Source organism: Pristiophorus japonicus, chromosome 6 (assembly GCF_044704955.1).
Source record: "Pristiophorus japonicus isolate sPriJap1 chromosome 6, sPriJap1.hap1, whole genome shotgun sequence".
NCBI classification, from domain to species: domain Eukaryota; kingdom Metazoa; phylum Chordata; class Chondrichthyes; family Pristiophoridae; genus Pristiophorus; species Pristiophorus japonicus.
Window position 1 is genome coordinate 145,932,972 of NC_091982.1, and position 25,420 is coordinate 145,958,391.

General features: G+C 43.1%; 1 protein-coding gene across 4 annotated transcripts in view; it reads right to left on the reverse strand.

Annotated features, from left to right (window-relative positions):
- wdr33 (WD repeat domain 33) overlaps positions 1 to 25,420 on the reverse strand; it is a 138,223-nt gene that overhangs the window by 109,185 nt on the left and 3,618 nt on the right. For all 4 annotated transcript variants that reach the window (XM_070883267.1, XM_070883265.1, XM_070883266.1 and 1 more), the window contains exon 2: positions 3,432 to 3,659. In XM_070883267.1, the coding sequence (XP_070739368.1) occupies positions 3,432 to 3,635 (204 nt within the window). In that variant the 5' untranslated portion in view covers positions 3,636 to 3,659. The remainder of the gene's footprint in view (positions 1 to 3,431; positions 3,660 to 25,420) is intronic.

Below are 25,420 nucleotides of genomic sequence, written 5' to 3' on the forward strand. Positions count from 1 at the left end.
ATGCCAGTTACATAAATAACTGCTTAAAATGTGCCGCAAATGCATTAATATTTTGAATATAGCTAGTTACATCACTTTCCTGGCTGCTATCGCAAATAAAGATCATGCTTTACTTTATTTCTCTTAAAATATCACATCAGTTATCTTATCAGTTCTAATAATGACTTCCTGGTTCTAGTGCCATCAGTCATAGAATCATATAGTACAGAAGGGGGCCTTTCAGCCCATCATGCCAGGGCCAGCTCATTGCAAGAGCTACTGAATTATTTCCTCTCCCCCTGCTCTTTCCCCGTTGCTCTGCATGACTTCAGGCTTTTTCCATAGGTAGACACAGGGAAGGGGTAAGGAGGAGGGAAAAAGTGTCCAGGTTTACAAACATTCTGTGAATGGGGTGTTGTGCCACCCCCTCCCTTCAAAAAGTAGTTACATTCAATTCAGATAGGAGGCAGCCTTAATTTTAATTGCAAGAGCTCTTCTGTGCATATTGCTTGCAGAGTGACACTGGTGCAGCATCCTGATGTTGTCTGACACCTAGTTGAACTTATTCACTCAGTTGACACAATAACAGCTCTTAAAAGCCCCAATAATTAATGGCCAGGCTTCTAGAAGACAGAGGTGGACCATCCACATAAAATCTTGATGGAAACATTACAGGTACGTGAAAGACAATTAGACAGGTTAAGTTACATTTCTTGTGATGTGTTTTATACACAAGTTAGGAACCTTACTTCAGTAGCAAGTCCTCACCTTAGTGAGCGTGATTTGTGGGAAAAGATTTTTCAAAAAACATTGTGCAATTTTATCGGTTCTCCTTTTTGAAGTGGTAGATGTTTATTGAACAATTCTTGATTGGTCATTTTTGGTCGCACTTGCTACTTGATTGATACACTCAGTGCCTGTTCATTTGTGATTTCTTGTTTTACAAACCTGCGTTATACGCTTTCAAGATGGTTAACACTTAGGCTGATGACACATGCTAGATGCAAATATATTGGCACTCTACTTTTGCAGGATACAGTCTGCTTCATTTTTACATAATTGTAAATAATTCTTTTTAAACTGCATTTATATAGCACCTTATTGTGATACCAGAACATCTCAAATCACTTTTCATAATGAATTACTTTTTGAACTGGAGTGACTTATGGGAAAATGTGGCAGCAATTCTGCACCATCAACACCCCACAGGTAGTCCTGGTGAACATCAAGCTCATTTATTTGTTCTTGCTGGCAGTGGTTGACGGAGGAACGCTGGTCAGGACACCGGGAAACCCCAGCTCTTCTTTGTCACTGGATCTTTATCATTCAACTGAACAGGTAGATGGGACTTCAGATTAACATCTTATCCAAATGACAGGACCTCACACAAGGCAGCTCTTCAGAGTTCTGCTCTTGAGAATCAGCCCAGATTGTACACTCAAATCCTGGAGCAGAACTAGAAGCCATAACTTTGAGCTGCAGGCAGTGTTACCAACTCAGCAGTTTACTAACAACTTGCAGTTTGCAAAACTGGTCCAAGTTTAATATCTGCAAAAAGGAACGGAGTGCAATAGTGTGCATGAAATGCTATTGAACCTAGTATCTACTATAAGTAGGATAATTGACAATCTGTAGGCAAAGGGCAGAATATCTAAAACAAATGTACAATTTCCAGATCGTAGGGCATAAGATCCGCTTATGGGAAATGCCTGAAAACCATCGAGAAAACCATTCCAGTAAAGCCAAAATTACAAAAATTAGTGGCAGTATGGTTGGTTAAATTACGAAGACCAGGCAATCAGTTAGAAGTCAATAAAACTGAAGCAAAATGGTAGAAACCAAAATAGTACTGGCAGGAAAAGAGCGCGTTGATCTGGGTAAGTTGAGCAGGAATGAAAGAGCACACGGTGCAAGATTTGTTTCATTGACTACGGTCTCTACCTGAAATTTCAGTCTGTTTTTTTTATTACATTGACTGGTCATTCATTTCGAACATTTTCTGTTTCTATATCAGTTGCAGCTTTTTCTTCCCATCTACACTTAGAAAAACAAATAATTTATCTGCTACTAGCTCTGCAGTTGTAAGAAGCAATATTTAATGTTTCTGCTGTGATTCTACCATTGTACCAGCTCACCGTTAATTCTGGTTTGTCTCAGGGCAAGAAACATGAACGAAGATCAGAGCTGAGTGCCAATTAATCCCATGTGGGATTTGTTTTTCTGAGTGGCAAAAACAACAACCTATAAGTTGCTTTAGCTTGTACCTCTTGATGGAAAAGAAATTCCTTATGGGATACTGTAGCTTTCCAGACGAACTATTACCATTGGGACTTTTCAAAGCACTGCAATTGAAACAGACCTAGGAAGAACCTTTGCCTTAAAGCAATAAAAAAAAAGACAAAAAACATTTTAATTTTTCTAATTATTCCACAGCTTCCTGTAGACCTGCCATTTTAGTTACCAAACTCACCAGGATATTGTTTAGCCTAAAACACCTAGAGATTCCAGATGCACCAGTGATTGGGAGTTTACAGTCCCAAGTGGCAATCACCTCAAAATTCAGTTCCAGACAGGTAGTGCTGTATAGACTGGCACAGAAACAACTCCCCATTAGCACTGACTGGGTGATTTCAGAATAGCACTGCTCAATTCAGACTGTCAATAGGGCAGAAGGTAAGAAACAATGCTATTTCTTTAAAAAAAAATTGTGCACGGTCCCTTTAACTGGCTGCATGACCCATGCAAACTTTTGCACATATACAGATTCTTCCATTTAAAAGCTGATGAGCGGCCTGCGTGGGACCTCCAGACCACTGCATGGCCATGCAACTTAGCAGGAACGTTGGTATGAAATATGCTGGGTCACAACTGGTGTTTGTCAGATTAGAATGTGTTGGCAAAACTGGGTTGTCTCAAGGCCTGTTTACAACCTGTATGAAGCATCCATCTCACGCTTATATATTTCATTCCAACTACAATCAGGCCTGTTCCCCATCACATTAAGAACATATTTATTCAACGCCAGTTTACTATACATATACAGCAAAGCACATCAGTTGGTTGAAATGTGACCGCATGCTATTGACCCGAGTCCACTCGCAAAAGCAGTGCAGTGTGTGAATCATACAAAAAAAATGTATGTTTTCAACCAAGTACCTTTCGATGTAAAATGTGCTTAATTTATTGTGCACAACAGTAAGAGTTTATTGGACCTTTTATGGAGTGTCACAAAACCATTCACAATAGTTGTATATCTACCATCTTAGAGTATCCAAGTGTGTAAGAGTGGCACTACACAATTCACTATGTGCATCTCACACCAAGTATGTCAGAAGTAAAAAAGCAAATCACTGAAATGGTTTCACAACCTCACACTTAGCTTGGAGCGCAGCACACTCCAACACAAGCTCATTCTGAACAGTGCACCAGTCTCACTGTTACTCTCATCTCACCTCTAAGAACTTAATAACAGATGGATTATAATCGATCGTCTTCCTGTTCACAGCCTTTCTCATGCGTTTGCCATCAAAGGTCAGTTGCTGCATAGCTTGCTGCTGGGCAAAATCTGGCCGCTTGTAAAAGGTGTGCCTTGGTCCCTGGTGCTGGAACCTCGGCATGTGGAAAAACCGAGGTGGTGAAGTTATTTCCAAAGCCATGGTGATAAAGTTTTTGTAGCAAACCTGCAACAAAAAAAAATGTAAAAAGTCAGTTGAAATTTTGTACTGTTCATAGCGTAACTTCTTTGCACAATTTCTACCATTATCGCTCCCCCACTCAATCCAACAACTACAGACTGGTGATTTTTAATTAACATTTTTCTGTTGAAAACTGATACATCAGTGAGCAAGATTTCTAATTCCACACATGAAACCAACTGCACAACTCAAAGTCAACAGTTAGACAGCCTCAAGCAGAAGCAATTACTGAGCAATACGAGATTTATATCACACAGACATCATAAGTAGTTTTACATAATATTTCATGGAAACGGAGAGAAAAAGTACTTGAATAAGTACTTGAACTGCCTCTCGCTACTCTGCATTAACCTTCAACACTATGCCAGTAGAGAGCACTTCAATTGTGTACCACCAGGCTTAATCACATTAGAACCCAAATATTACTGCTCTTTTAAGGAACATGGTTCACTCTCTATATACAATAACTTTTTTGTATACATATTTATCAGGGTCAGTCAAGAATTCACGTTAATGTCACTGGGAAATCAGGTTCCAATTGAAACAGATAGCCCCATGAATTTAAGACCATCCGCTATCTACAAATCAAAAAGGCCACTCCACCATATGGGATACATGCTGGAACCGTCAAGGAAATGAAGCAAGTAATGAATAAGCTCAATAGTCCCTGAACAGTAGAGAACTTGACTGAGTTTGTTGATGAGGTAACAGAGTGAGTTGATGAGGGCAATGCAGTGTATGTGGACATCCAAAGGGTGTTTAATAAAGAGCCAAATAATAGACTTGCAAGCAAAGTTGAAGCCCAAGAAATAAAAGGGACAGTGGCAGCATGGATATGAAATTGGACAAGTGACAGGAAACTGTAGTGGAACGGTTGTTTATCGGACTGGAGGAAGGTATACAGTGGTGTGTTTCCCAGGAGTTGGTTCTAGGACCACTGCTATAATTGATATATATTAACTTGGACTTGGGTGTACAGGGCACAATTTCAATTTGCAGGTGGCACAAAACTTGGAAGTATAGCGAACAGTGAGGAGGATAGTGATAGACTTCAAGATCAACAGGATTCAACAAAGTCAACATGGATTTATGAAAGGAAAATCATGTTTGACAAACTTACTGGAGCTTTTTGAGGATGTAACTGATAGAATAGATAAGGGAGAACCAGTGGATGTAATGTATTTGGATTTTCAGAAGGCCTTTGATAAAGTCCCACATAAGAGGTTAATGTGCAAAATTAAAGCCCATAGGATTGGGGGTAATGTATTGGCATGGATTGAAAATTGGTTAACTGACAGGAAACAGTAGGAATAAACAAGTCTTTTCCGGGGTGGCGGGCAGTGATTAGTGGTGTACCACAGGGATCAGTGCTTGGGCCCCAGCTATTCACAATATATATGATTTGAATGAGGGAATCAAATGTAATATTTCCAAGTTTGCTGACGACACAAAACTAGGTGGGATTGTGAGGAGGATGCAAAGATGCTGCAAGGCGATTTGGATGAGTGGGCAAACACGTGGCAGATGCCGTATAACGTGGATAAATGTGAAGTTATCCACTTTGGTAGGAAAAATATAAGGACAAAGTATTATTTAAATAGTGATGGCTTGAGAAGTGTCGATGTAGAGGGACCTGGGTGTCCTTGTACACCAGTCATTGAAAGCAAACATGCAGGCGCAGCAAGCAGTTAAGGCGGCAAATTATATGTTGGCCTTCATTGCAAGAGGATGTGAGTACAGGAGCAAGGATGTCTTACTACAGTTATACAGGGCATTGGTGAGACCGCACCTGGAGTATTGTGTGCAATTTTAGTCTCCTTACTTAAGAAAGGACATACTTGCCATAGAGGCAGTGCAGCGAAGGTTCACCAGACTGATTCCTGGGATGGCAGGACTGTCGTATGAGGAGAGATTGGATTGACTAGGCCTGTGTTCACTAGAGTTAGAAGAATGAGAAGGGATCTCATTGAAACGTATAAAATTTGACTGGGTTGGACAGACTGGATGCGGGGAGGATGTTCCCCCTGGGCTGGGATGTCTAGAACAAGGGGTCACAGTCTCAGGATACGGGGTAGGAAATTTAGGACCGATATAAGGAGAAATGTTTTCACTCAGAGAGTGGTGAACCTGTGGAATTCTCTACCACAGAAGGCTGTGGAGGGCAAGTCACTGAATATATTTAAGAGGGAGATAGATTTCTAGAAACAAAAGGCATCAAGGGGTATGGGGAAAAAGCAGGAATATGGTGTTGAGATAGAGGATCAGCTATGATCATATTGAATGGCGGTGCAGACTCGAAGGGCCAAATGGCCGACTACTGCTCCTATTTTCTTTGTTTCTAAGAGGACATAGACAGGCTGGTGGAATGGGCAGACACATATCAGATGAAATTTAACACAGAAAAGTGCAAAATGACGAAGAACGAGGAGATCCAATATAAACTAAAGGGTACAATTCTAAAGGGGGTGCAATGAGAGCACGTCCTGGGGTATATGTACACAAATCGTTGAAGGCAAGGCAAGTTGAGAAAGCGGTTTAAAAAGCATACGGGATCCTGGAGTACTGTGTCCAATTCTGGGCACCGCACTTTAGAAAGGATATGAACGCCTTAGAGAGGGTGCAGAAAAGATTTACAAGAATGGCTCCAGGGATGAGGGACTTCAGTTACATGGATAGACTGGAGAAGTTGGGGTTGTTCTCCTTGGAGCAGAGAAGGTTGAGACAAATCATGAGGTGTCTAGAGAGAGTACATAGAGAGTAACTGTTCCCATTGGAGGGTCTAGAACTAGAGGACATAGGAGTTAAGGTGATTGGTAGCGATCCAAAGGCGACATGAGAAACTATTTTATGCAGCGTGTAGTTAGAATCTGGAATGCACTGCCTGAAAGGGTGGTGGAAGCAGATTCAATCGTGGCTTTTAGAAGGGAATTGGAGGGTTACGGGGAAAGGGCTTGGGAGTGGGACTAGCTGAAGTGCTCTTGCCAAGAGCCGGCACGGGCTCGACGGGCTGAATGGCCTCCTTCTGTGCTGTAACCATTCTATGATTCTGGGATGACAACTGTCATTCAATATCCAAAAAGTGAGCTGCAAACCTTGTAATTACAGGCCAATTAATCTTAAATCCTGAGTGGGATAATGCTCGAGGGAATTCTGTAGCGCGCTGCCAACCTTAGAAGAACACTGGTTTAAGTAGTAATAAATCATGTCTTATGGGAATTCTATTGAGGGTTGCTCAGGTAGTGGGTGAGGTAACTGTCGAAGTAGTTTACTTGTATTTTTTAAAAAGACATACAACAAAGCTAATGATAGCAGTAGAGAAAAGTTAAAGTTCACAGAATGGATAAACTATCCAAAAGGATAGAGTCAGAGCAGCCCAACACCCAAGGAAAAAAGCCTGGTGCTGACTTGTGGGATGACTATCTTCCATCTCAGATGGGAAAATTGGTGAGCATTTCACCTCTGCATCCTAGATTCAAATCAGTCTAAGCTGGTGGAATGATCCTCTGCTATCTCTGCCAGCTGAAGCAATCATTCGAGTTATAGCTTAATTCGAGGACAATGGCAGGCCTATTGGTTGGAGTACTGCATTTAAAAAGCTCAAACCATTAAGAACTTAAACATTAAACCTGCTATCAGCTGGAGCTGCAATTGAACCCACTAGGATGAAAGGAAACAGGAAATCAAAAATAAATGTGCTACAACTCACTGAATCGAAAATGTGAATACAACTTCCTACCGATAATTCTGGCTTTATTCTTTAAGGAATGTAGTATTTCATGTTGTGTGGGAGAATCATGTAATTTCCTGAATTAGAACTTTATTCAAACAACTTTTCAGACTCCCGAAAGCTCAGCTATTAAGGAAACTACCGAATGTGAATCGACTCCTGCAGACCAAGCAGACCTGTGTTTGATCCCCATTCTCTCAGTTAGTTGATCTCAGCTATGGCAATGGTGGGGCACCACAACTTGCTGAAGCCACCACCCCAAGGTCTCCTGCTACAGAGTGAATTGCATAAATGTTCAGGATTAGTTGCAACATCCTCCTCAAATAATCCCCCGCAACATGCTGTGTAGGTTCAAACACCGACAGCATCCACTGAACCACGCTCCAGCACAAGTCAGCGTCTTGCACACAGGATCTGGAACACCACGGTATATCTACTGTTAAAAATCTTAGATCTGTGCACATTTCCTGTCACCTATTCTGATTATAAATTCCTATGTCTCCATTTATAATATAAATTGTCAGAGTAAAGTTGTCATTATGTAACAGCTATTCCTGCCAGTCAAGCTGCGACATGGAGATTTATAATAGAAATAAAAACACAAAGAGAATGTATGAAGTTAAAATGGGACTGAACTTACATCTGCGTTCCCTGGTCCAATTATCCCCCCCCCTCCCCCATCTAACCCCACTTCACCTGAAGACTACACAGTCTTAAACCATGTGCAATGCCATGGGAAATCAACTGGTAAAAATAAAAACTGTTTCTTCCACAGAAACAGATCACTATTGTTTTGCACATTTACAGCCATTTATCTTGACCCATCTTTATTTATTTACTTGTCCCATTACCATCCCCTTTACCTCGTACCATCAACCCTTCTATTATTTAATCTCTCCTGCCTTCCACCCCATCACAGACCGTCCCCTTTTGTTCTTTACTCCTCTCCCCTTTCCCTCTGTACTTGTTTAAAATCCGTTACATCTCTAACCGTTTTCAGTTCTGACAAAAGGTCATCGACCTGAAACGTTAACTCGGTTTCTCTCCACAGATGCTGCCTGACCTGCTGAGTGTTTCCAGCATTTTCTGTTTTTAAATTCATAAGCACAAATTACATAGCAGCCAAAAGCCAGAAACACAGCCATGAGAGTAGGTACAATGATACTATGAAACACTAAAAAGCACTCATGGTCATAAGAACATAAGAAATAGGAGCAGGAGGCGACAATTTGGCCCCTCGAGCCTGCTCCGCCATTTAATAAGATCATGGCTGATCTGATCATGGACTCAGCTCCACTTCCCTGCCCGTTCCCCATAACCCTTTATTCCCTTATCGCTCATAAATCTGTCTATCTCCGCCTTAAATATATCCAATGACCCAGCCTCCAGAGCTCTCTGGGGCAGAGAATTCAATAGATTTACAACCCTCTGAAGAAATTTCTCATCTCAGTTTTAAATGGGCGGCCCCTTCTGAGACTATGTCCCCTAGTTTTAGTTTCCCCTATGAGTGGAAATATCCTCTCTGCATCCACCTTGTCGAGCCCCCTCAGTATCATATGTTTTGATAAGATCATCTCTCATCCTTCTAAGTATAGGCCCAACCTATTTTCATAAGTCAACACCCTCATCTCCAGAATCAATCTAGTGAACCTTCTCTGAACTGCCTCCTATGCAAGTATATCCTTCCTTAAATACGGAGACCAAAACTATACGCAGTACTCTAGGTGTGACCTCACCAATACCCTGTACAGTTGTAGCAGGACTTAGCTGCTTTTATACTCCATCCCCCTTGCAATAAAGGTCAACATTCCATTTCCTGATTCCTTGCTGTACTTGCATACTGACTTTTTGTGTTTCATGCACAAGGACCCTCAATTTTTCTCCATTTAAATTATAATTTGCTTTTCTATTTTTTCTGCCAAAGTGGATAACCTCACATTTTCCCACATTATACTCCATATGCCAAATTTTTGCCCACTCACTTAGCCTGTCTATATCCCTTGGCAGATTTCTTGGTCACAGCACTACATCTAATGCAACGTATCCTGCAAATCTGGGTCTTTTACCCATACGCACGAAATCCAACAAATCAAGAGCTGAAACCACTCAAGACACTGCCTCTTGTGCTGGCCTCCTAGCCCAGTGCAACCTTTTGCAGGCCCACAAGTCACTTCCAGGCGAAAGCATTTTATGTACCTACACAGCAGTACTTAATCCTCGCTGTGCTGTGGTAGCTTTTCATTAACTTCAAACTGATACTGGCATCTTTAACTCTTTATGCATACAACTCGAGAGATTTATTTAATGCAACATTGTAACTATGCTCAAATAAACTTTCTCTCGTACATACTGGAAACAGAAATGGGAACTGCATGATGTTAGGGTTTGCTTTTGGTATTCACTTAACTTTTAACTGTTACCAAATATGGTGTTTTACAGTTGAATTCCAGTTTTATTGGCCAGACTGTTGAAATCATGTTGAGTGTTCCCCCCTCGCCCTGCCAGTGCTGGCTGTTCCCTCTCCAGCTGGCAGTACTGGGCTCGTTTGCAACACTGCTCCCTATATCATTGCTCATACACTGCTCCCGATACCACTGCTCAGACATTGCTCCCTATACCACTGCTCAGACATTGCTCCCTATACCACTGCTCAGACATTGCTCCCGATACCACTGCTCAGACATTGCTCCCGATACCACTGCTCATACACTGCTCCCGATACCACTGCTCATACACTGCTCAGACATTGCTCCCTATACCACTGCTCAGACATTGCTCCCGATACCACTGCTCAGACATTGCTCCCTATACCACTGCTCATACATTGCTCCCTATACCACTGCTCATACATTGCTCCCTATACCACTGCTCATACATTGCTCCCTACACCACTGCTCATACATTGCTTCCTATACCACTGCTCATACATTGCTCCCTACACCACTGCTCATACATTGCTCCCTATACCACTGCTCATACATTGCTCCCTATACCACTGCTCATACATTGCTCCCTACACCACTGCTCATACATTGCTCCCTACACCACTGCTTCCAGACTGCTCCCTATACCATCTGAACTGGCCTAAAAACTTGCCTTTTGCACCCACTCTGCCCAATTCAAATTTCAGGTGCTGAAAAGTCCCAACTAGTTGAGTCGAAAAAAAGATAGATCCATATGGAACATAATCCACTGCCTTTGAACAAGTACCATTGAACTGTGCAGTGTTTCCGTCTTGTGGCATGCAGAAAACACTTACAACATGCTATTTTTAGTATTTTCCATTAGTTTGCTTCTTTTTATAAAAGCAGTGTTACTGAAGCAAACATTTCTAGCTTTTTTTAATCCGGTAGGTATTTGCATTAATCCCAAAATGCAGGAACGTGAACTGTTGTGTGGACACACACAGACCTATTGGATTAATGGCCTTGGCATGCTAACAGGTGATGCCTGAAACGGACGGGTTTCATCACGAATAACAAGTAAACAGAACAAGGTCCAAGTATGCAGCAAAGCCTTTGAACATACACAGCACAACTACACGAGGACATTCGGTGGACTGCAACACTTTCACACTCTTATGCAGCTGTTATGTTTCAACGAAATTGCTGGAATTTCCCACGTGTGCCTAGTTAAAAGTGTCTTGGTTCAATTATATCACCCATGCCGGAGTCAGAAGATTGTGGGTTCAATTCCCACTGCAGAGACTTGAGCACATAATCTAGGCTGATATTTCAGTGCAGTACTGAGTGAGTGTTGCCTTGTCAAAAAAGTCATCTTGCAGATCAAAACATTAAACCGAGGCCTCAGCTGCTCTCAGTTAGATGCAATGGTTCTGATGGCACTATTTGAAGAACACGTTTGTTCTTGTGGTGTCCTGGTCAACATATATCCCTCGACCAATTTGACAAACAAATAATTTGTCTCATTGTTGTTTGTGGAATTTGGATGAGCACATATTGGCTACCGCATTTCCTACATTACAACCGTGACTACACTTGGCTGTAAAATGCTTTCAGATGTCCTGAGGTCAAGAGAGGCGCTATATAAATACATCTTGCTTTCTTTAAAAAAGCATCAGCTGTAAATTTCCTAAACAGGAAACAGCAATTTCTCAAACTGCTAGGGTACCTCAGATTTACATGTGCATCAAACACCATCCTTTTCAGCCCTCAAACTTTTATTTAAAACTATCACTGTATTTTTTCCAGCATCTAAGGGAAGACACTGACTACCAGAGCTTCCATCTTTCAAATGTGAGACGTCAAACCAAGGCACATGTGCCTGTCCAGATGTAGTATGATGTGGGGAAATGTGAGGTTATTCACTTTGGTAGGAGGAACAGTGAAACAGAATATTTTTTAAATGGTGAGAAACTATTAAATGTTAGTGTCCCGAGGGATTTGGGTATCCTTGTTTACGAAACACACAGAAAAAGATTAGTGAAGACAAACGTAGGTCCCTTGCAGTCAGAATCAGGTGAATTTATAATGGGGAACAGGGAAATGGCAGACCAATTGAATAAATACTTTGGGGCTCTGTCTTCATGAAGGAAGACACAAATAACCTTCCGGAAATACTAGAGGACAGAGGGTCTAGTGAGAAGGAAGAACTGAAGGAAATCCTTATTAGGTGGGAAATTGTGTTAGGGAAATTGATGGGTTTGAAGGCCGAAAATACCCAGGGCCCGGTAGTCTGCATCCCAGAGTACTTAAGGAAGTGATCCTAGAAATAGTGGATGCATTGGTGATCATTTTCCAGCAGTCTATCGACTCTGGATCAGTTCCTATGGACTGGAGGGTAACTAATGTAACACCACTTTTTAAGAAAGGAGGGAGAGAGAAAATGGAGAATTTTCGACCGGTTAGCCTGACATTCGTAGTGGGGAAAATGTTAGAATCAATTATTAAAGATGAAATAGCAGCGCATTTAGAAGCAGCGACAGGATCTGTCCTAGTCAGCATAGATTTATGAAAGGGAAATCATGCTCGACAAATCTTCTAGAATTTTTTGAGGATGTAACTAGTAGAGTGGACAGGGGAGAACCAGTGGATGTGGTGTATTTATACTTTCAAAAGGCTTTTGACAAGGTCCCACACAAGAGATTGGTGTGCAAAATTAAAGCACATGGTATTGGGGGTAATGTATTGACGTGGATAGATAACTGGCTGGCAGACAGGAAGCAGAGTTGGGATAAACGGGTCCTTTTCAGAATGGCAGGCAGTGACTCATGGGGTGCTGCAGGGCTCAGTGCTGGGACCCCAGCTATTTACAAAATACATCAATGATTTAGATGAAGGAATTGAGTGTAATATCTCCAAGTTTGCAGATGACACTACACTGGGTGGCGGTGTGAGCTGTGAGGAGGATGCTACAGGCTGCAGGGTGACTTGGACAGGTTAAGTGAGTGGGCAAATGCATGGCAGATACAGTATAATGTGGATAAATGTGAGGTTATCCACTTTGGTGGCAAAAACACGAAGGCAGATTATCTGAATGGCGGCAGATTAGCAAAAGGGGAGATGCAACGAGACCTAGGTGTCATGGTAAATCAGTCATTGAAAGTTGCCATGCAGGTACAGCAGGCGGTGAAGGCGGCAAATGGCATGTTGGTCTTCATAGCTAGGGGATTTGAGTATAGGAGCAGGGAGGTCTTAATGCAGTTGTGCAGGGCCTTGGTGATGCCTCACCTGGAATATTATGTTCAGTTTTGGTCTCCTAATCTGAGGAAGGATGTTCTTGCTATTGAGGGAGTGCAACAAGGGTTAACCAGGCTGATTCCTGGGATGGCAGGACTGACATATGAGGAGAAACTGGATCGACTGGGCCTGTATTCACTGAAGTTCAGAAGGATGAGAGGGGATCTCATAGAAACATAAAATTCTGACAGGACTGGACAGGTTAGATGCAGGAAAAATGTTCCCGATGTTCCAAAGCCAGGGGACACAGTCTAAGGATAAGGGGCAAGCCATTTAGGACCGAGATGAGGAGAAACTTCTTCACTCAGAGTTGTTAACCTGTGGAATTCCCTACCGCATAGAGTTGTTGATGCCAGTTCATTGGATATATTCAAGAGGGAGTTAGATATGGCCCTTATGGTTAAAGAGATCAAGGGGTATGGAGAGAAAGCAGGAAAGGGGTACTGAGGTGAATGATCAGCCATGATCTTATTGAATGGTGGTGCAGGCTCGAAGGGCCGACTCCTACACCTATTTTCTATGTTTCTATGTTTCACATGTAGGGACAGCAGACAATTAGGAAGGCAAATGGTATGTTGGCCTTTATTGCAAGGCGTACAAGAGTAAGGAAGTCTTGCTGCAATTATACAGGGCTTTGGCGAGACCACACCTGGAGTAGTGTGTAGTTTTGGTCACCATACCCAAGGAAGGATATACTTGCCTTAAAGGGGGTGCAACAAAGGTTCACTAGCTTGATGCCTGGGATGAGAAGATTGTCCAATGAGGAGAGATGGAGTAGAATGTGTCGATATTCTCTGCAGTTTAGAAGAATGAGGGGTGATCTCATTCAAACATATAAGATTTTCAGAGGGTTTGACACGGCAGATGTTAAGAGGCAGTTTCCCTGGCTGGAGAGTCTAGACCTAGGTTTCATCACCAGTAACAAATAAACAAAAAAGTCCAAATATACAACAAAGCCTTTGAACATATAGTAAAACTACACAAGGACATTCGATGAACTGCAATACTTTCACACTCTTGTGTGGCTGTTATGTTTTAAGTAACTTGCTGGAATTTCCCACATATGCCTATTTAAAAATAGTCTCAGTACAAGGGGTCAGCCATTTAGAACGGAGATGAGTTGGAGTTTCTTCACTCAAAAGGGGTGTGTATGTTACATATGCAGACTTAGCATCTATTGAAAGTTGCACATGTCCTTCCAGAACACGGTACCTTTCGTTTTAATTAATTCACAGAATGTGGGCATCACAGGCAAGGCCAGCATTTATTGCCCACCCTAATTGCCCTCAACAAGGTGGTGGTGAGCCACCTTCTTGAAACGCTGCCATCTGTGAGGTGAAGGTACTCCAACAGTGCTGGTCGGGAGTGAATTCCAGGATTTTGACCCAGCGACAATGACTTGGAGGGGAACTTGCAGGTGGTGGTGTTTCTATGCGCTGCCCTTGCACTTCTGGGCGGTAGAGGTCGCGGTTTTAGGAGGTGCTGTCAAAGAAGCTTTGGTGAGTTGTTGCAGTGCATCTTGTAGATGGTACACACTGCAGCCATGGTACGCCGGTGGTGGAGGGAGTGAATGTTTAAGGTGGTGAATGAAGTGCCAACCAAGCGGGCTGCCTTGTCTGAATGGTGCTGAGCTTCTTGAGTGTTGGAGCTGCACTCATCCAGGCAAGTGGAGAGTATTCGATCACACTCCTGGCGTGTGCCTTGCAGATGAGGGAAAGGCTTTGGAGAGTCAGGAGGTGAGACACTCGCCACAGAATACCCAGCCTCTGACCTGCTCTTGTAGCCACAGTATGTGTGTGGCTGGTCCAATTAAGTTCTGGTCAATGGTGAGCCCCAGAATGTTGATTGGTGGGGGATTTGGCGATGGTAATGCCGTTGAATGTTATGGGGCAGCGGTTGTTGGAGATCGTCATTGCCTGGCACTTGTGCAGTGCGAATGTTACTTGTCACTTATCAGCCCAAGCCTTAATATTGTCCAGGTCTTGCTGCATTATCTGAAGAATTGCGAATGGAACTGAACACTGTGCAATGATCAGCGAACAATTCCGTATCTGACCTTATGGATGAAAGTTCATTGATGAAGCAGCTGAAGGTGGTTGGGCCTAGGGCACTACCCAGAGGAATTCCTGCAGCGATGTCCTGGGGCTGTAATGATTGACCTCCAACCACCACAACCATCTTCCTTTGTGCTAGGTGTGACTCAAGCCAGTGGAGAGTTTTCCTTCCAATTCCCATTGCCTTCAATTTTACTAGGGCTCCTTGATGCCACAGTTGGTCAAATGCTGCCTTGATGTCAAGGGCAGTCACTCTCACCTCACCGTTTGTCCATGTTTGGACCAAGGCTGTAATGAAGGCTAAAGCGGAGTGGTCCTGGCAGAACCCACCTGAGCATCGGTGACCAGGTTATTGGTGGGCAAGTGCCGCTTGATAGGAATGTCGACGACACCTTCCATCGCTTTGATGGGGTGGTAATTGGCTGGATTGGATTTGTCCTGCTTTTTGTGGACAGAACATGCCTGGGTAATTTTCCACTTTGATGGGTAGATGCCAGTTTTGTAGCTGCACTGGAACAGCTTGGCTAGAGACACGGCTAGTTCAACATGGCAGCCCGAATGCTGTCAAGGCCCATAGCATTTGCTGTATCCAGTGCACTCAGCTGTTTCTTGATACCACGTGGAGTGAGTCGAAATGGCTGAAGACTGATTTCTGTGATGTTGGGAATCTCAGGAATTGGCAGCGATGGATCATCTACTCGGCACTTCTGGTTGAAGGTGGTTGCAAACACATCAGCCTTGCCTTTTGCACTCATGTGCTGGGCTTCACCACGATTGAGGTATGGGGTTCATGGAACTACCTTCTCCCGTTAGTGGTTTAATTGTCAATCACTATTCATGATTGCAGTCTTTTCCCATCCAGAGCTTTGATCTGATCCGTTGGTTGTGTGATCGCTTAGCTCTGTCTATAGCATGCTGCTTCTGCTGTTTAGCATGCATGTAGTCCTGTGTTGTAGCTTCAGCAGGTTGGCACCTCATTTTCAGGGACGCTGCTCCTGGCATGCTCTTCTGCACTTCTCATTAAACCAGGGTTGGCCCCCTGGCTTGATGCTAATGATGGTGAGGGATATGCCAGGTGATGAGATTAGAGTGTGGTGGAATACAATTCTGCTGCTGGATATCTGAGGTACCACAGTCACTTGCAATTATATAAAAATATGGAAATATTCAGATGCATTAACTGATAAATTTGACATTTACCCACAAGCAAAATTAATCCATTTACTCTTCTGCTTTACAGGATAGTTGAATAAGCACAATTTTGCAAATTCTGGTCCCACAGCCATTTATAGCATATAAGCAGCACCTAAATTGCAAAAAAAAGATTACTTCAAGACTGTTCCAAGGAAGAAGTATTTCGATCGCAGGACTCAAAATAACTGGCGCTGGCCGACTCTGGACTATAAGACTCTTGACACTTCATATAGAGGTGTTTGGGTCAGTCTTGTCAACCACTTATTAGTTCCAATGCCAATTAGCTTGGGGATCCTCCAGCAGTCAGTCAGTCACCTTGGTAAGACAACCTGAAGCTACACTTTTACTTAAGGTAGCTCCTGGGCATTTGTACAATTTGGATGGGGGTGGCAGGGCGGGGAGGTGAAATGGATACAGATTAAATAATGCTAATGAGAGGGACAGTGAAGGCAAAGAAAAACTTTGGGGTGATGCACTCGCTCACTGAGCCATCTCGCGAGCTGGAACTGACAACCTTGATAGTATTAGGCAGTCCCTCATATCGAGGATGACCCGATCCACATCAAAAGGGATGAGTTCATGGGTGTTTCATTGAGGGATCTGACATTCTAGGTTTCCGAACTACATATTGAAGGGTGCATGGATTCTTTTAACGTGTGGTGGCCGTTGCACACCAGCACCACACGGGCTTGACAGAGCTAGGTCTTGGTCCAGTGGCAAGGGTTAACCAAGATGACCGGAGACCAAGCTCTGCTGCACGGACCTAGTGCGCGCAAATGCTCCTCTATCCATAGATCGCAGTGTGGGCTGGCCCGTGCTGACCCTGGGCCCACGCCGACCTGGCCCCCAATCTGTCACCGCTCCTCCGCCCCGATTAAAAATGGAACGGTCAGTAACAGGACATCAATTAGTCTCCTCTTATCTTGGAGACATCAAATATTGACACAGTTTTTTGAAATATCAAAATATTAAACTCCAGCCTAGTTGAAGGGTTTAGTCACCTTTAGTTATCTGGCAGCTCACAAAGTCCGTTTGGTTAATCTAAAAATGCCACATTTTGAGATAATGGCTCCGTTTCACTTGCTCAATGAAAGGAATCGTGCACTAGCGAGATGTAGACTGAAAATGAGACAAAAGCCAAAGAAAGTGAGCTTTGATATGCATTTAGTCTTAAAAATGAAATACAAATGAAAATCTGAAAGGAAACCTTATGAAATTATTGTCGTTACATAGGATACACGGCACAGAAACAGGCCATTCGGCCCAACCAGTCCATGCTGGCACTTATGCTCCACTCGAGCCTTCTCCAGTCTTTCCTCATCTAACCCTATCAGCATACCCTCTGTTCCCATCTCCCTCATATGCTTATCTAACAACCCCTTAAATACATCTATACTATTTGCTTTAACCACTCCCTGCGGTAGCGAGTTCCACATTCTCACCACTCTCTGGGTAAAGAGGTTCCTTCTCTTCTCAAGAGAGAGACCCTGCCTGCTCATCATTTCCTGATGGGTGTGGCCTCACATTTCTGGTATCATCCTTGTAAATCTTCTCTTCACCCTCTCCAATCCCTCTATATCCTTTTTATAATTTGATCAGAATTTCACACAATATTCCAAATGTGGTCTAACCAAGCTTTGATACATGTTTAGCGTAACTTCACTACTTTTCAATTCTACCCCTTTAGAAATAAACCCTAGTGCTTGGTTTGCTTTTTTAATGGCCAAGTTAACTTAACTGTGGATCAATTTTTTTTTAATGTTAAAATGATCTCCCATGTCAGAACTTGAATAAAATTTAAAATACTTTTGTTTGTTTATCTCCCAGTCTCTAATTCTTTATCTCCCATGGCAAGATCAGTCTCCTTTTCGCTCTATGGCTCTCACTATCTATGTATCCAAGTTACTCGCTCGCCTCTCTTTTGCACGATTCTACGTTCTGTACAGCGCTGGCTAACATACACACACAATCTCGGTTTTTGTAATTCGCCCATGAACTTCCTGTGACGTACTCATGATAAGTCAGGATTGTTTTGGAATAAACAGGTTATGCAATGTAGAACACATGTATAATGTAATCCATTGGCCAGGTGACTGACTTTGTTCTGTTAAAATAGTAATCTAAGTGTGATGGAGAAGCGTTACAGGAAATGAGCATTACATACAAGTTTGATGTACACCCAACAAAATATTTCTTCTCTCTCTTCTTTCCCCTCACACCCATGGAGACCTGGAGTCCAATTCACGGGTCTGACACATAGAATGGTCTTGCCTCTCCTTCAATCCAAAAAAAGCTAGGAGCATAGAGCTTTGTCCCAGGCAACCATGCAGCTAGTGGGAATGAACTAATCAAAGAGCAATCACATGGATGATTTTCAGATCACAATGAACTTTATACTCTACACACTTATTACATGTTGTATCTTCATCACACCTACCTTTCAAAATGACTACACTGGGCCAGATCACCAACTAGCTGAAATGATGCATATGTATAGTCTTGTGAAAACACACCTAAATGATGACTTGATTTTAACCCCCACTCCCATTGTCATACTTGCTGCCATAACACTTTCCCCCTCACCTTTTAATTTAACAAAATTTGACTTACATAGCCACCGTAAATCAGTGGCATATTACATGGCACATTATAATAAAATAATCCTCCGACTTACAAGCAACACCACAAAATAATTCTGTGCTGTCTGATGTTAGTGTACATCAAGTCAATGCATTTTCTTGCAACCCAACTGATGATTACTTGACTGATACTGTATTTTCAGCAGAAGGCAAGGAGAATGACAGCGAGTTGAAGAGAATCAGTGTACGTGGGTGTAGCCAATCCAAGAGCTGGAGGCACACTGTAACCATAGCTAAACAATCTGAGGGAACGCACAGGGCTCATGGGCTGGAGAGGTTAAACCAGTACAGTTGGCCTCCTTGCCTCTGCTCCACTCTCGGTCGCTCCACACTTGATGATGGGATTCCCGTTCCCAGCCCATCAGCCTACCTCCTGCCAACCAGGCCACCCCAGTCTGTGAGCATGAGGAGACAGCAGATCCTCTCATTCCTCCCAGATAAACAGTATTGCTAAAAGTCTTGCGAGCATGAGGCGACAGTTCCCCACCCCCATTCTGCTGGCTTCCTCAGATTTCTCCTGTCTCATCTGCACACTGTAAACACCAGGAGAGACAGCAGCATCCACCCTGGTGCTTGCTGCAGAGCCTGCATTGAGCTGGTCAATGGTAAACAAAATACCAGTGAAGTCAGCAATATTAATCAGCCAGGGAATGCCAAATGGTAATTAGAAGTAATTCAACAAACAAGATTAGCAGAACCAAATCAGATTCAAACCCAACACCCAGTTGAGATGCAAAGACCAGAGAAAAAGCCTCAAGAGGAGGCCACAGAAAAAGGAACTTTGAACTTCAGCAGGTGACTGGGGAACCTGACGAAACAGCTAAACTAGCGAAAACAAAAACAGCGAGGACATCAGTAGCTTGACAGAAGGGACACAAGATGACAGAAATATTACTACAGATGGAATTTGTATGCAGTACTGAACAAGTCGCAGAATGGATAACAAGCTGACTACAAACCAGAGAGTAGAGGTTAAAGGTATTTACTCAGACTGCTGGAAGATGGGAAATTGTGTTCCACAGGGATCGGTGCTGGGACCACTGTTGTTTAGCATTTACATATACTGTTTGGACTCTGGAATCGGAAGAACAATTTCAAAATTTGCTGTGACACCAAATTGGTGGGGGGGGGGGGAGAAAAGAGTTAATACCGAGGAAGACTGCAAAATACAGTAAGATATTAATAAACTTGAATAGGTGTGTAAATGGCAAATGAATTTCAATATAGCTACGTGTGAAGTGGTACATTTTGGTAGGACAAATAAAAAGGCCACATATTCATTGGAAAATAAAAGTTTAAATAGGGTCGGGATCTAGAGGTGTCCTAATACGTCTTAAAAATTATGAAGGGGTTCAATAGGGTCAACAGAGAGATGTTTACGTTTGCAGGGGAGTCAAAAACTAGAGATCAAAAATATAAGATAGTCACTAATAAATCCAATAAGGAATTCACGATAAACTTCTTTACCCAAAGAATAGTTGAGGCAAATAGCATAGATGCATTTAAGCAGAAGCTAGGTAAATACATGAGGGAGAAAGTATACACCAGAAGAATATGGTGATAGAGTGAGATGAAGTAGGGTGGGAGGAGATTAGTGTGGAGCATATACATTAGCATAGACCCAGTTGGTTCAAATGCCAAGTATCTGAGCTGTAAATTCCAAGTAGATCAGAGTACTCAAAAACCAATTGGGAGTTTTTGGGAGTCTGCAACTGTGTCACTCTCCAGACCAAAAAATCAGTAGTAACAACTGCAAAATATCTATTCCATCCATCATATTGTCAGCAGTTAAGAAATGCTTTGTTTTATTGAAAAAACTTCTTGAAACTGTTACAGAATTTCAGGGCTTACTTGAAATAGAAAACAATGACAACTATAAATGAGAGAAATAAATGATAACAATTAGACTATAATACAAAATCTATCACATTTTGTGGTGGAACTACCATCGCCTAAGAGATATTTAGACAATTTTGGCGTTTCTATTCCTATTAAATGCAAACGTGGATATTGTCCAGAGTCCATTATTCACATGTGCTCCTAGATTGGAGAAGCAGTAACATCTGAAATCAGTGGAACTGCCCTTGCCTGATTCCTACCAGTCCAAATAAGCTCGAATACAAAAGCAAAATACTGCGGATGTTGGAATCTGAAATAAAAACAGAAAATGCTGGAAATCTCAGCAGGTCAGGCAGCATCTGTGGAAATAGAAACAGTGTTAACATTTCGGGTCGACGACCCTTCATCAGAACTATGCTATACTATTTGTCCAAATAAGCTAATGCATCTCCAGCAACTGACCTCCTCCCACCCGCACCTTCACCTCTGCAACCCCAATCCAACAGTGAGATTCCACATGTATGGCACCTAGCTTTTCCTCTCCACTTCCCTCAACCATCTCTATGCTGACAGACTGTCTGTCTAAATCACAGATGAGCCAGAATGTCCTCCAATTGATCAGAAAGAAAAAAGCCATTCTTTTATCCCCCCAAAAATCAGCCCTGTCCTTCTCCCTGGCGAGTCACTCCAGCTGAGCCAGTCTGTGGGCATTCTGATCAACCAAGAGCTGAACTTCAAACTCCATACCCAACCACGCACTTACATCCACCTCCAAAGCATTGCTTGCCTCTGCCCTATCTTGGGCTCCGCCGTCACTGAAATTCTTAGCCACATCCTCGTTACCTTGAGACTTAAACTGCCCTCAATCAACTTCAAATTGTCCAAGCTACACTGCTTGCAGCCTTCCTCACTTGCCCTTCTGTGCTGATCTACACTGCCTTCCAACCCCCAATATCTGCAACGCTCTCATTGGTCTAGTCACACCAAGCTCTGCCACCTTTTCCACCATGACATCTTCATTATCCTCCAGTCCTCTGACCCACCTACCTCCTTCCACCTTTGATGATAGAGACACCCTGGCGCATAGAACTCCCCCAAACTCCTATTTCCCTCACACCTTGAAATATTTCTGAACTAGCTTTAAGTTACCTCTCCTAAACCTCCTCTGAAGTCAGTGTTTGCTTCTTCTCTTTGCAAAGCACATCAGGAAGTTTGCTACACAACTTGCATTTATATTACACTTTTAACGTAGTAAAATGTCATACAGTGCTGCACGGGAGCTTTATCAGACAGAATTTGACACCGAGCCACATAAGGAGATATTAGGACAAGTGATCAAAAGTTTGGCGATATTAAGGAGAGTCTTAAAGTAAGAGAGAGGGGTAGAGTGACGAAGAGGTTTAGGAAGAAAATTCCAGATATAGGGCCCGAGGTAGCTGATAGCACAGCCATCAAGGATGTGTAAGAGGCCAGGATTGGAGGAGTGCAGAGATTTTGGAGTGATGTAAGTCTGGGGGAGGTTACAGAGATAGGGAGGGACGAGGACAGGATGGGACTTAAACACAAGGATGAGAATTTTAAATTTGAGGTGTTGTCGGACCGGAAGCCAATGCAGGTTAGCGAGCAATGGGTGAGTGGGACATGGTACGTGTTGGGATACAGACAGCAGAGTTTTGGATGAGCTCAAGTTTACAGAGTAGGTGGGAGGCAGGCCAGGAGAACATTGGAAGTGTCTCGTGTAGAGTCAATAAAGACATGGATAAGGGCCTTTGCAGCAGATGGGTTGATGCAGCTGAAGACAGGTGATGTTACAGAGGTGGAAGTAAGCAGCCTTGGTGATGGAGTGGACAAGGGGCCAGATTCTCAGCACGGGGCCAAAAAGAATGCTGCAGTTGCAAACAGTCTGGTTCAGCCTCAGACAGATGTCGTTTGTAGCGAGGACCGAAGGCAATGGTTTTGATCTTCCCAATATTTTTTTGGAGGCCCTCCTATTTCTCATCTATTTGCTGGCCCCTTGGCTACATCAACACGTCAGGTTCCACGTGCACGCTAACACCCAGCTCTATCTCACTACCACTTCTCTCGGCCCTTCCACTGCCTTTGATGTATCGCGCTTCTTGTCCTACATCCAGTAATGGATGAGCAAAATTTTCCTCCAACTAAATATTGGGAAGATGAAAGCCATTGTCCTCGGTCCCTGCCACAAACACCGTTCCCTTGCCAGCAACTCTATCCTTCTCCCTGACAACAGCCTGAGGTTGAAACACGGCCATTTGCAATCTTGGTGATGATGAGCATCCAACCACACACACCCTCCATCACCAAGACCGCCTACTTCCACCTCTATCACCCGACTCCACCCCTACCTCAACTCATCTGTTTGTGAAACCCTCATCCATGTCTTGTTTACCTCTAAACTTGACAATTCCAACACTCTCCGAGTTAGCCTCCTGCCTTCCATAAACTTGAGCTCATCCAAAACTCTGCTGCCTGTACCCTAACTCGCAACAAGTCCCCTTCACCCATCACCCCCTTGCTCACTGACCTACATTGGCTCCCGGTTCTCTAACGCCTCAATTTTAAAATTCTCATCCTTGTTTTCAAATCACTCCATGACCTCACCCTGCCCTATCTGTTAACCTCCTCCAGCCCTACAATTCTCCAAGTTCTCGACGTTTCTCCAATTCTGATCACTTGTGCATCCACGATTTTAATCGTTCCACAATTGGCAGCCATGTCAACAGCTGCCTAGACTCTAAGTCTATGCAAGCCATGAACTCATTGAATGGCCTACTCCTGCACCTATTTTCTATGTAAGTCGTTCCATAAACCTCTCTTTCCTCCTTTAAGAAGCTCCTTACAATCTCCTGGACTGGAGAATTTTAGCTATGAGGAAAGATTGAAAAAGCCAGGGTTGTTTTCTTTGGAACAGAGGAGGACGAGGGGAGACTTTATTGAGATGTAGAAAATTATGAGGGGCCTAGATAGAGTGAATAGGAAGGACCTATTCCCCTTAGCAGAGGGTCAATACCCAGGGGTTAGAGATTTAAAGTAATTGGGGGGAGGTTTAGAGGAAATTTGAGGATAAACTTTTTCACCCAGAGGGTGGTGGGGGTCTGGAGCTCACTGCGTGAAAGGGTGGTAGAGGCAGAAACCCTCAGCATTTAAAAAGCACTTGAGTGACATAACCTACAGACAAAGAGCTGAAAAGGGGGATTAGGCTGGATAGCTTTTTGTCGGCCAACGCGGACACGATGGGCCAAAATAGCCTCCTTCTGTGCTATAAATTTCTATGATTCCTTCGTTGACCACGGTTTTGATCATCTGTCTTCATATCTCCTTCTGTGGATCGATGTCAAATTTTGTTTGATAACGTTCATGTTGAAGCACCTTAGACCTTTTACTACATTAAAGGCACTATCTAAATGCAAGTTTGTTCAATTACATAGAATTTACAGCGCAGAATGAGGCCATTCACCAACTGGTCTATGCTGCAGTATAATGTAGATAAATGTGAGGTTATCCACTTTGGCGGCAAAAACAGGAAGGCAGATTAGGAAACGGGGAGGTGCAACAAGACCTGGGTGTCATGGTACATCAGTCAGTGAAGGTAGGCATGCAGGTACAGCAGGCAGTAAAGAAAGCAAATAGCATGTTGGCCTTCATAGCGAGAGGATTTGAGTATAGGAGCAGGGAGGTCTTACTGCAGTTGCACAGGGCCTTGGTGAGGCCACACCTTGAAAATTGTGTAGTTTTGGTCTCCTAATCTGAGGAAGGACATTCTTGCTATTGAGGGAGTGCAGCGAAGGTTCATCAGACTGATTCCCGGGATGGCAGGACTGACATATGAAGACTGGATCGACTAGGCTTATATTCACTGGAATTTAGATGAATGAGAAGGAATCTCATGGAAACATATAAAATTCTGACGGGATTGGACAGGTTAGATGCAGGAAGAATGTTCCCGATGTTGGGAAAGTCCAGAACCAGGGGTCACAGTCTAAGGATAAGGGGTAAGCCATTTAGGACCAAGATGAGGAGAAACTTCTTCACTCAGAGAATTGTGAACCTGTGGAATTCTCTACCACAGCCTTGTTGAGGCCAGTTTGTTAGATATATTCAAAAGGGAGTTAGATGTGGCCCTTACAGCTAAAAGGATCAAGTGGTATGGAGTGAAAGCAGGAATGGGGTACTGAAGTTGCATGATCAGCCATGATCATATTGAATGGTGGTGCAGGCTCGAAGGGCCTGCTCCTGCACCTATGCTTCCACATGAGCCACATCCCACCCAACTTCATCAAACCCTATTATCATACCCTCTATTCCTTTTTCCCTCCTGTACTTATCTAGTATCCCCTTAAATGCATCTATGTTATTAGCCTCAACTACTCCATGTGGCAGCGAGTTCCACATTCTCACCACTCTTTGGGTAAAGATTTTCCTGAATTCCCTATTGGATTTATTAGTACCAGTCTTATATTTACGTTCCCAGTTTTGGACTCCCCAAAAACAGAAACATCTTTTTGTCTACCTTATCGAATCCCTTCAGAATTTTAAAGGCCTCGATTAGATCACCCCTCAGCTTTCACTTTTC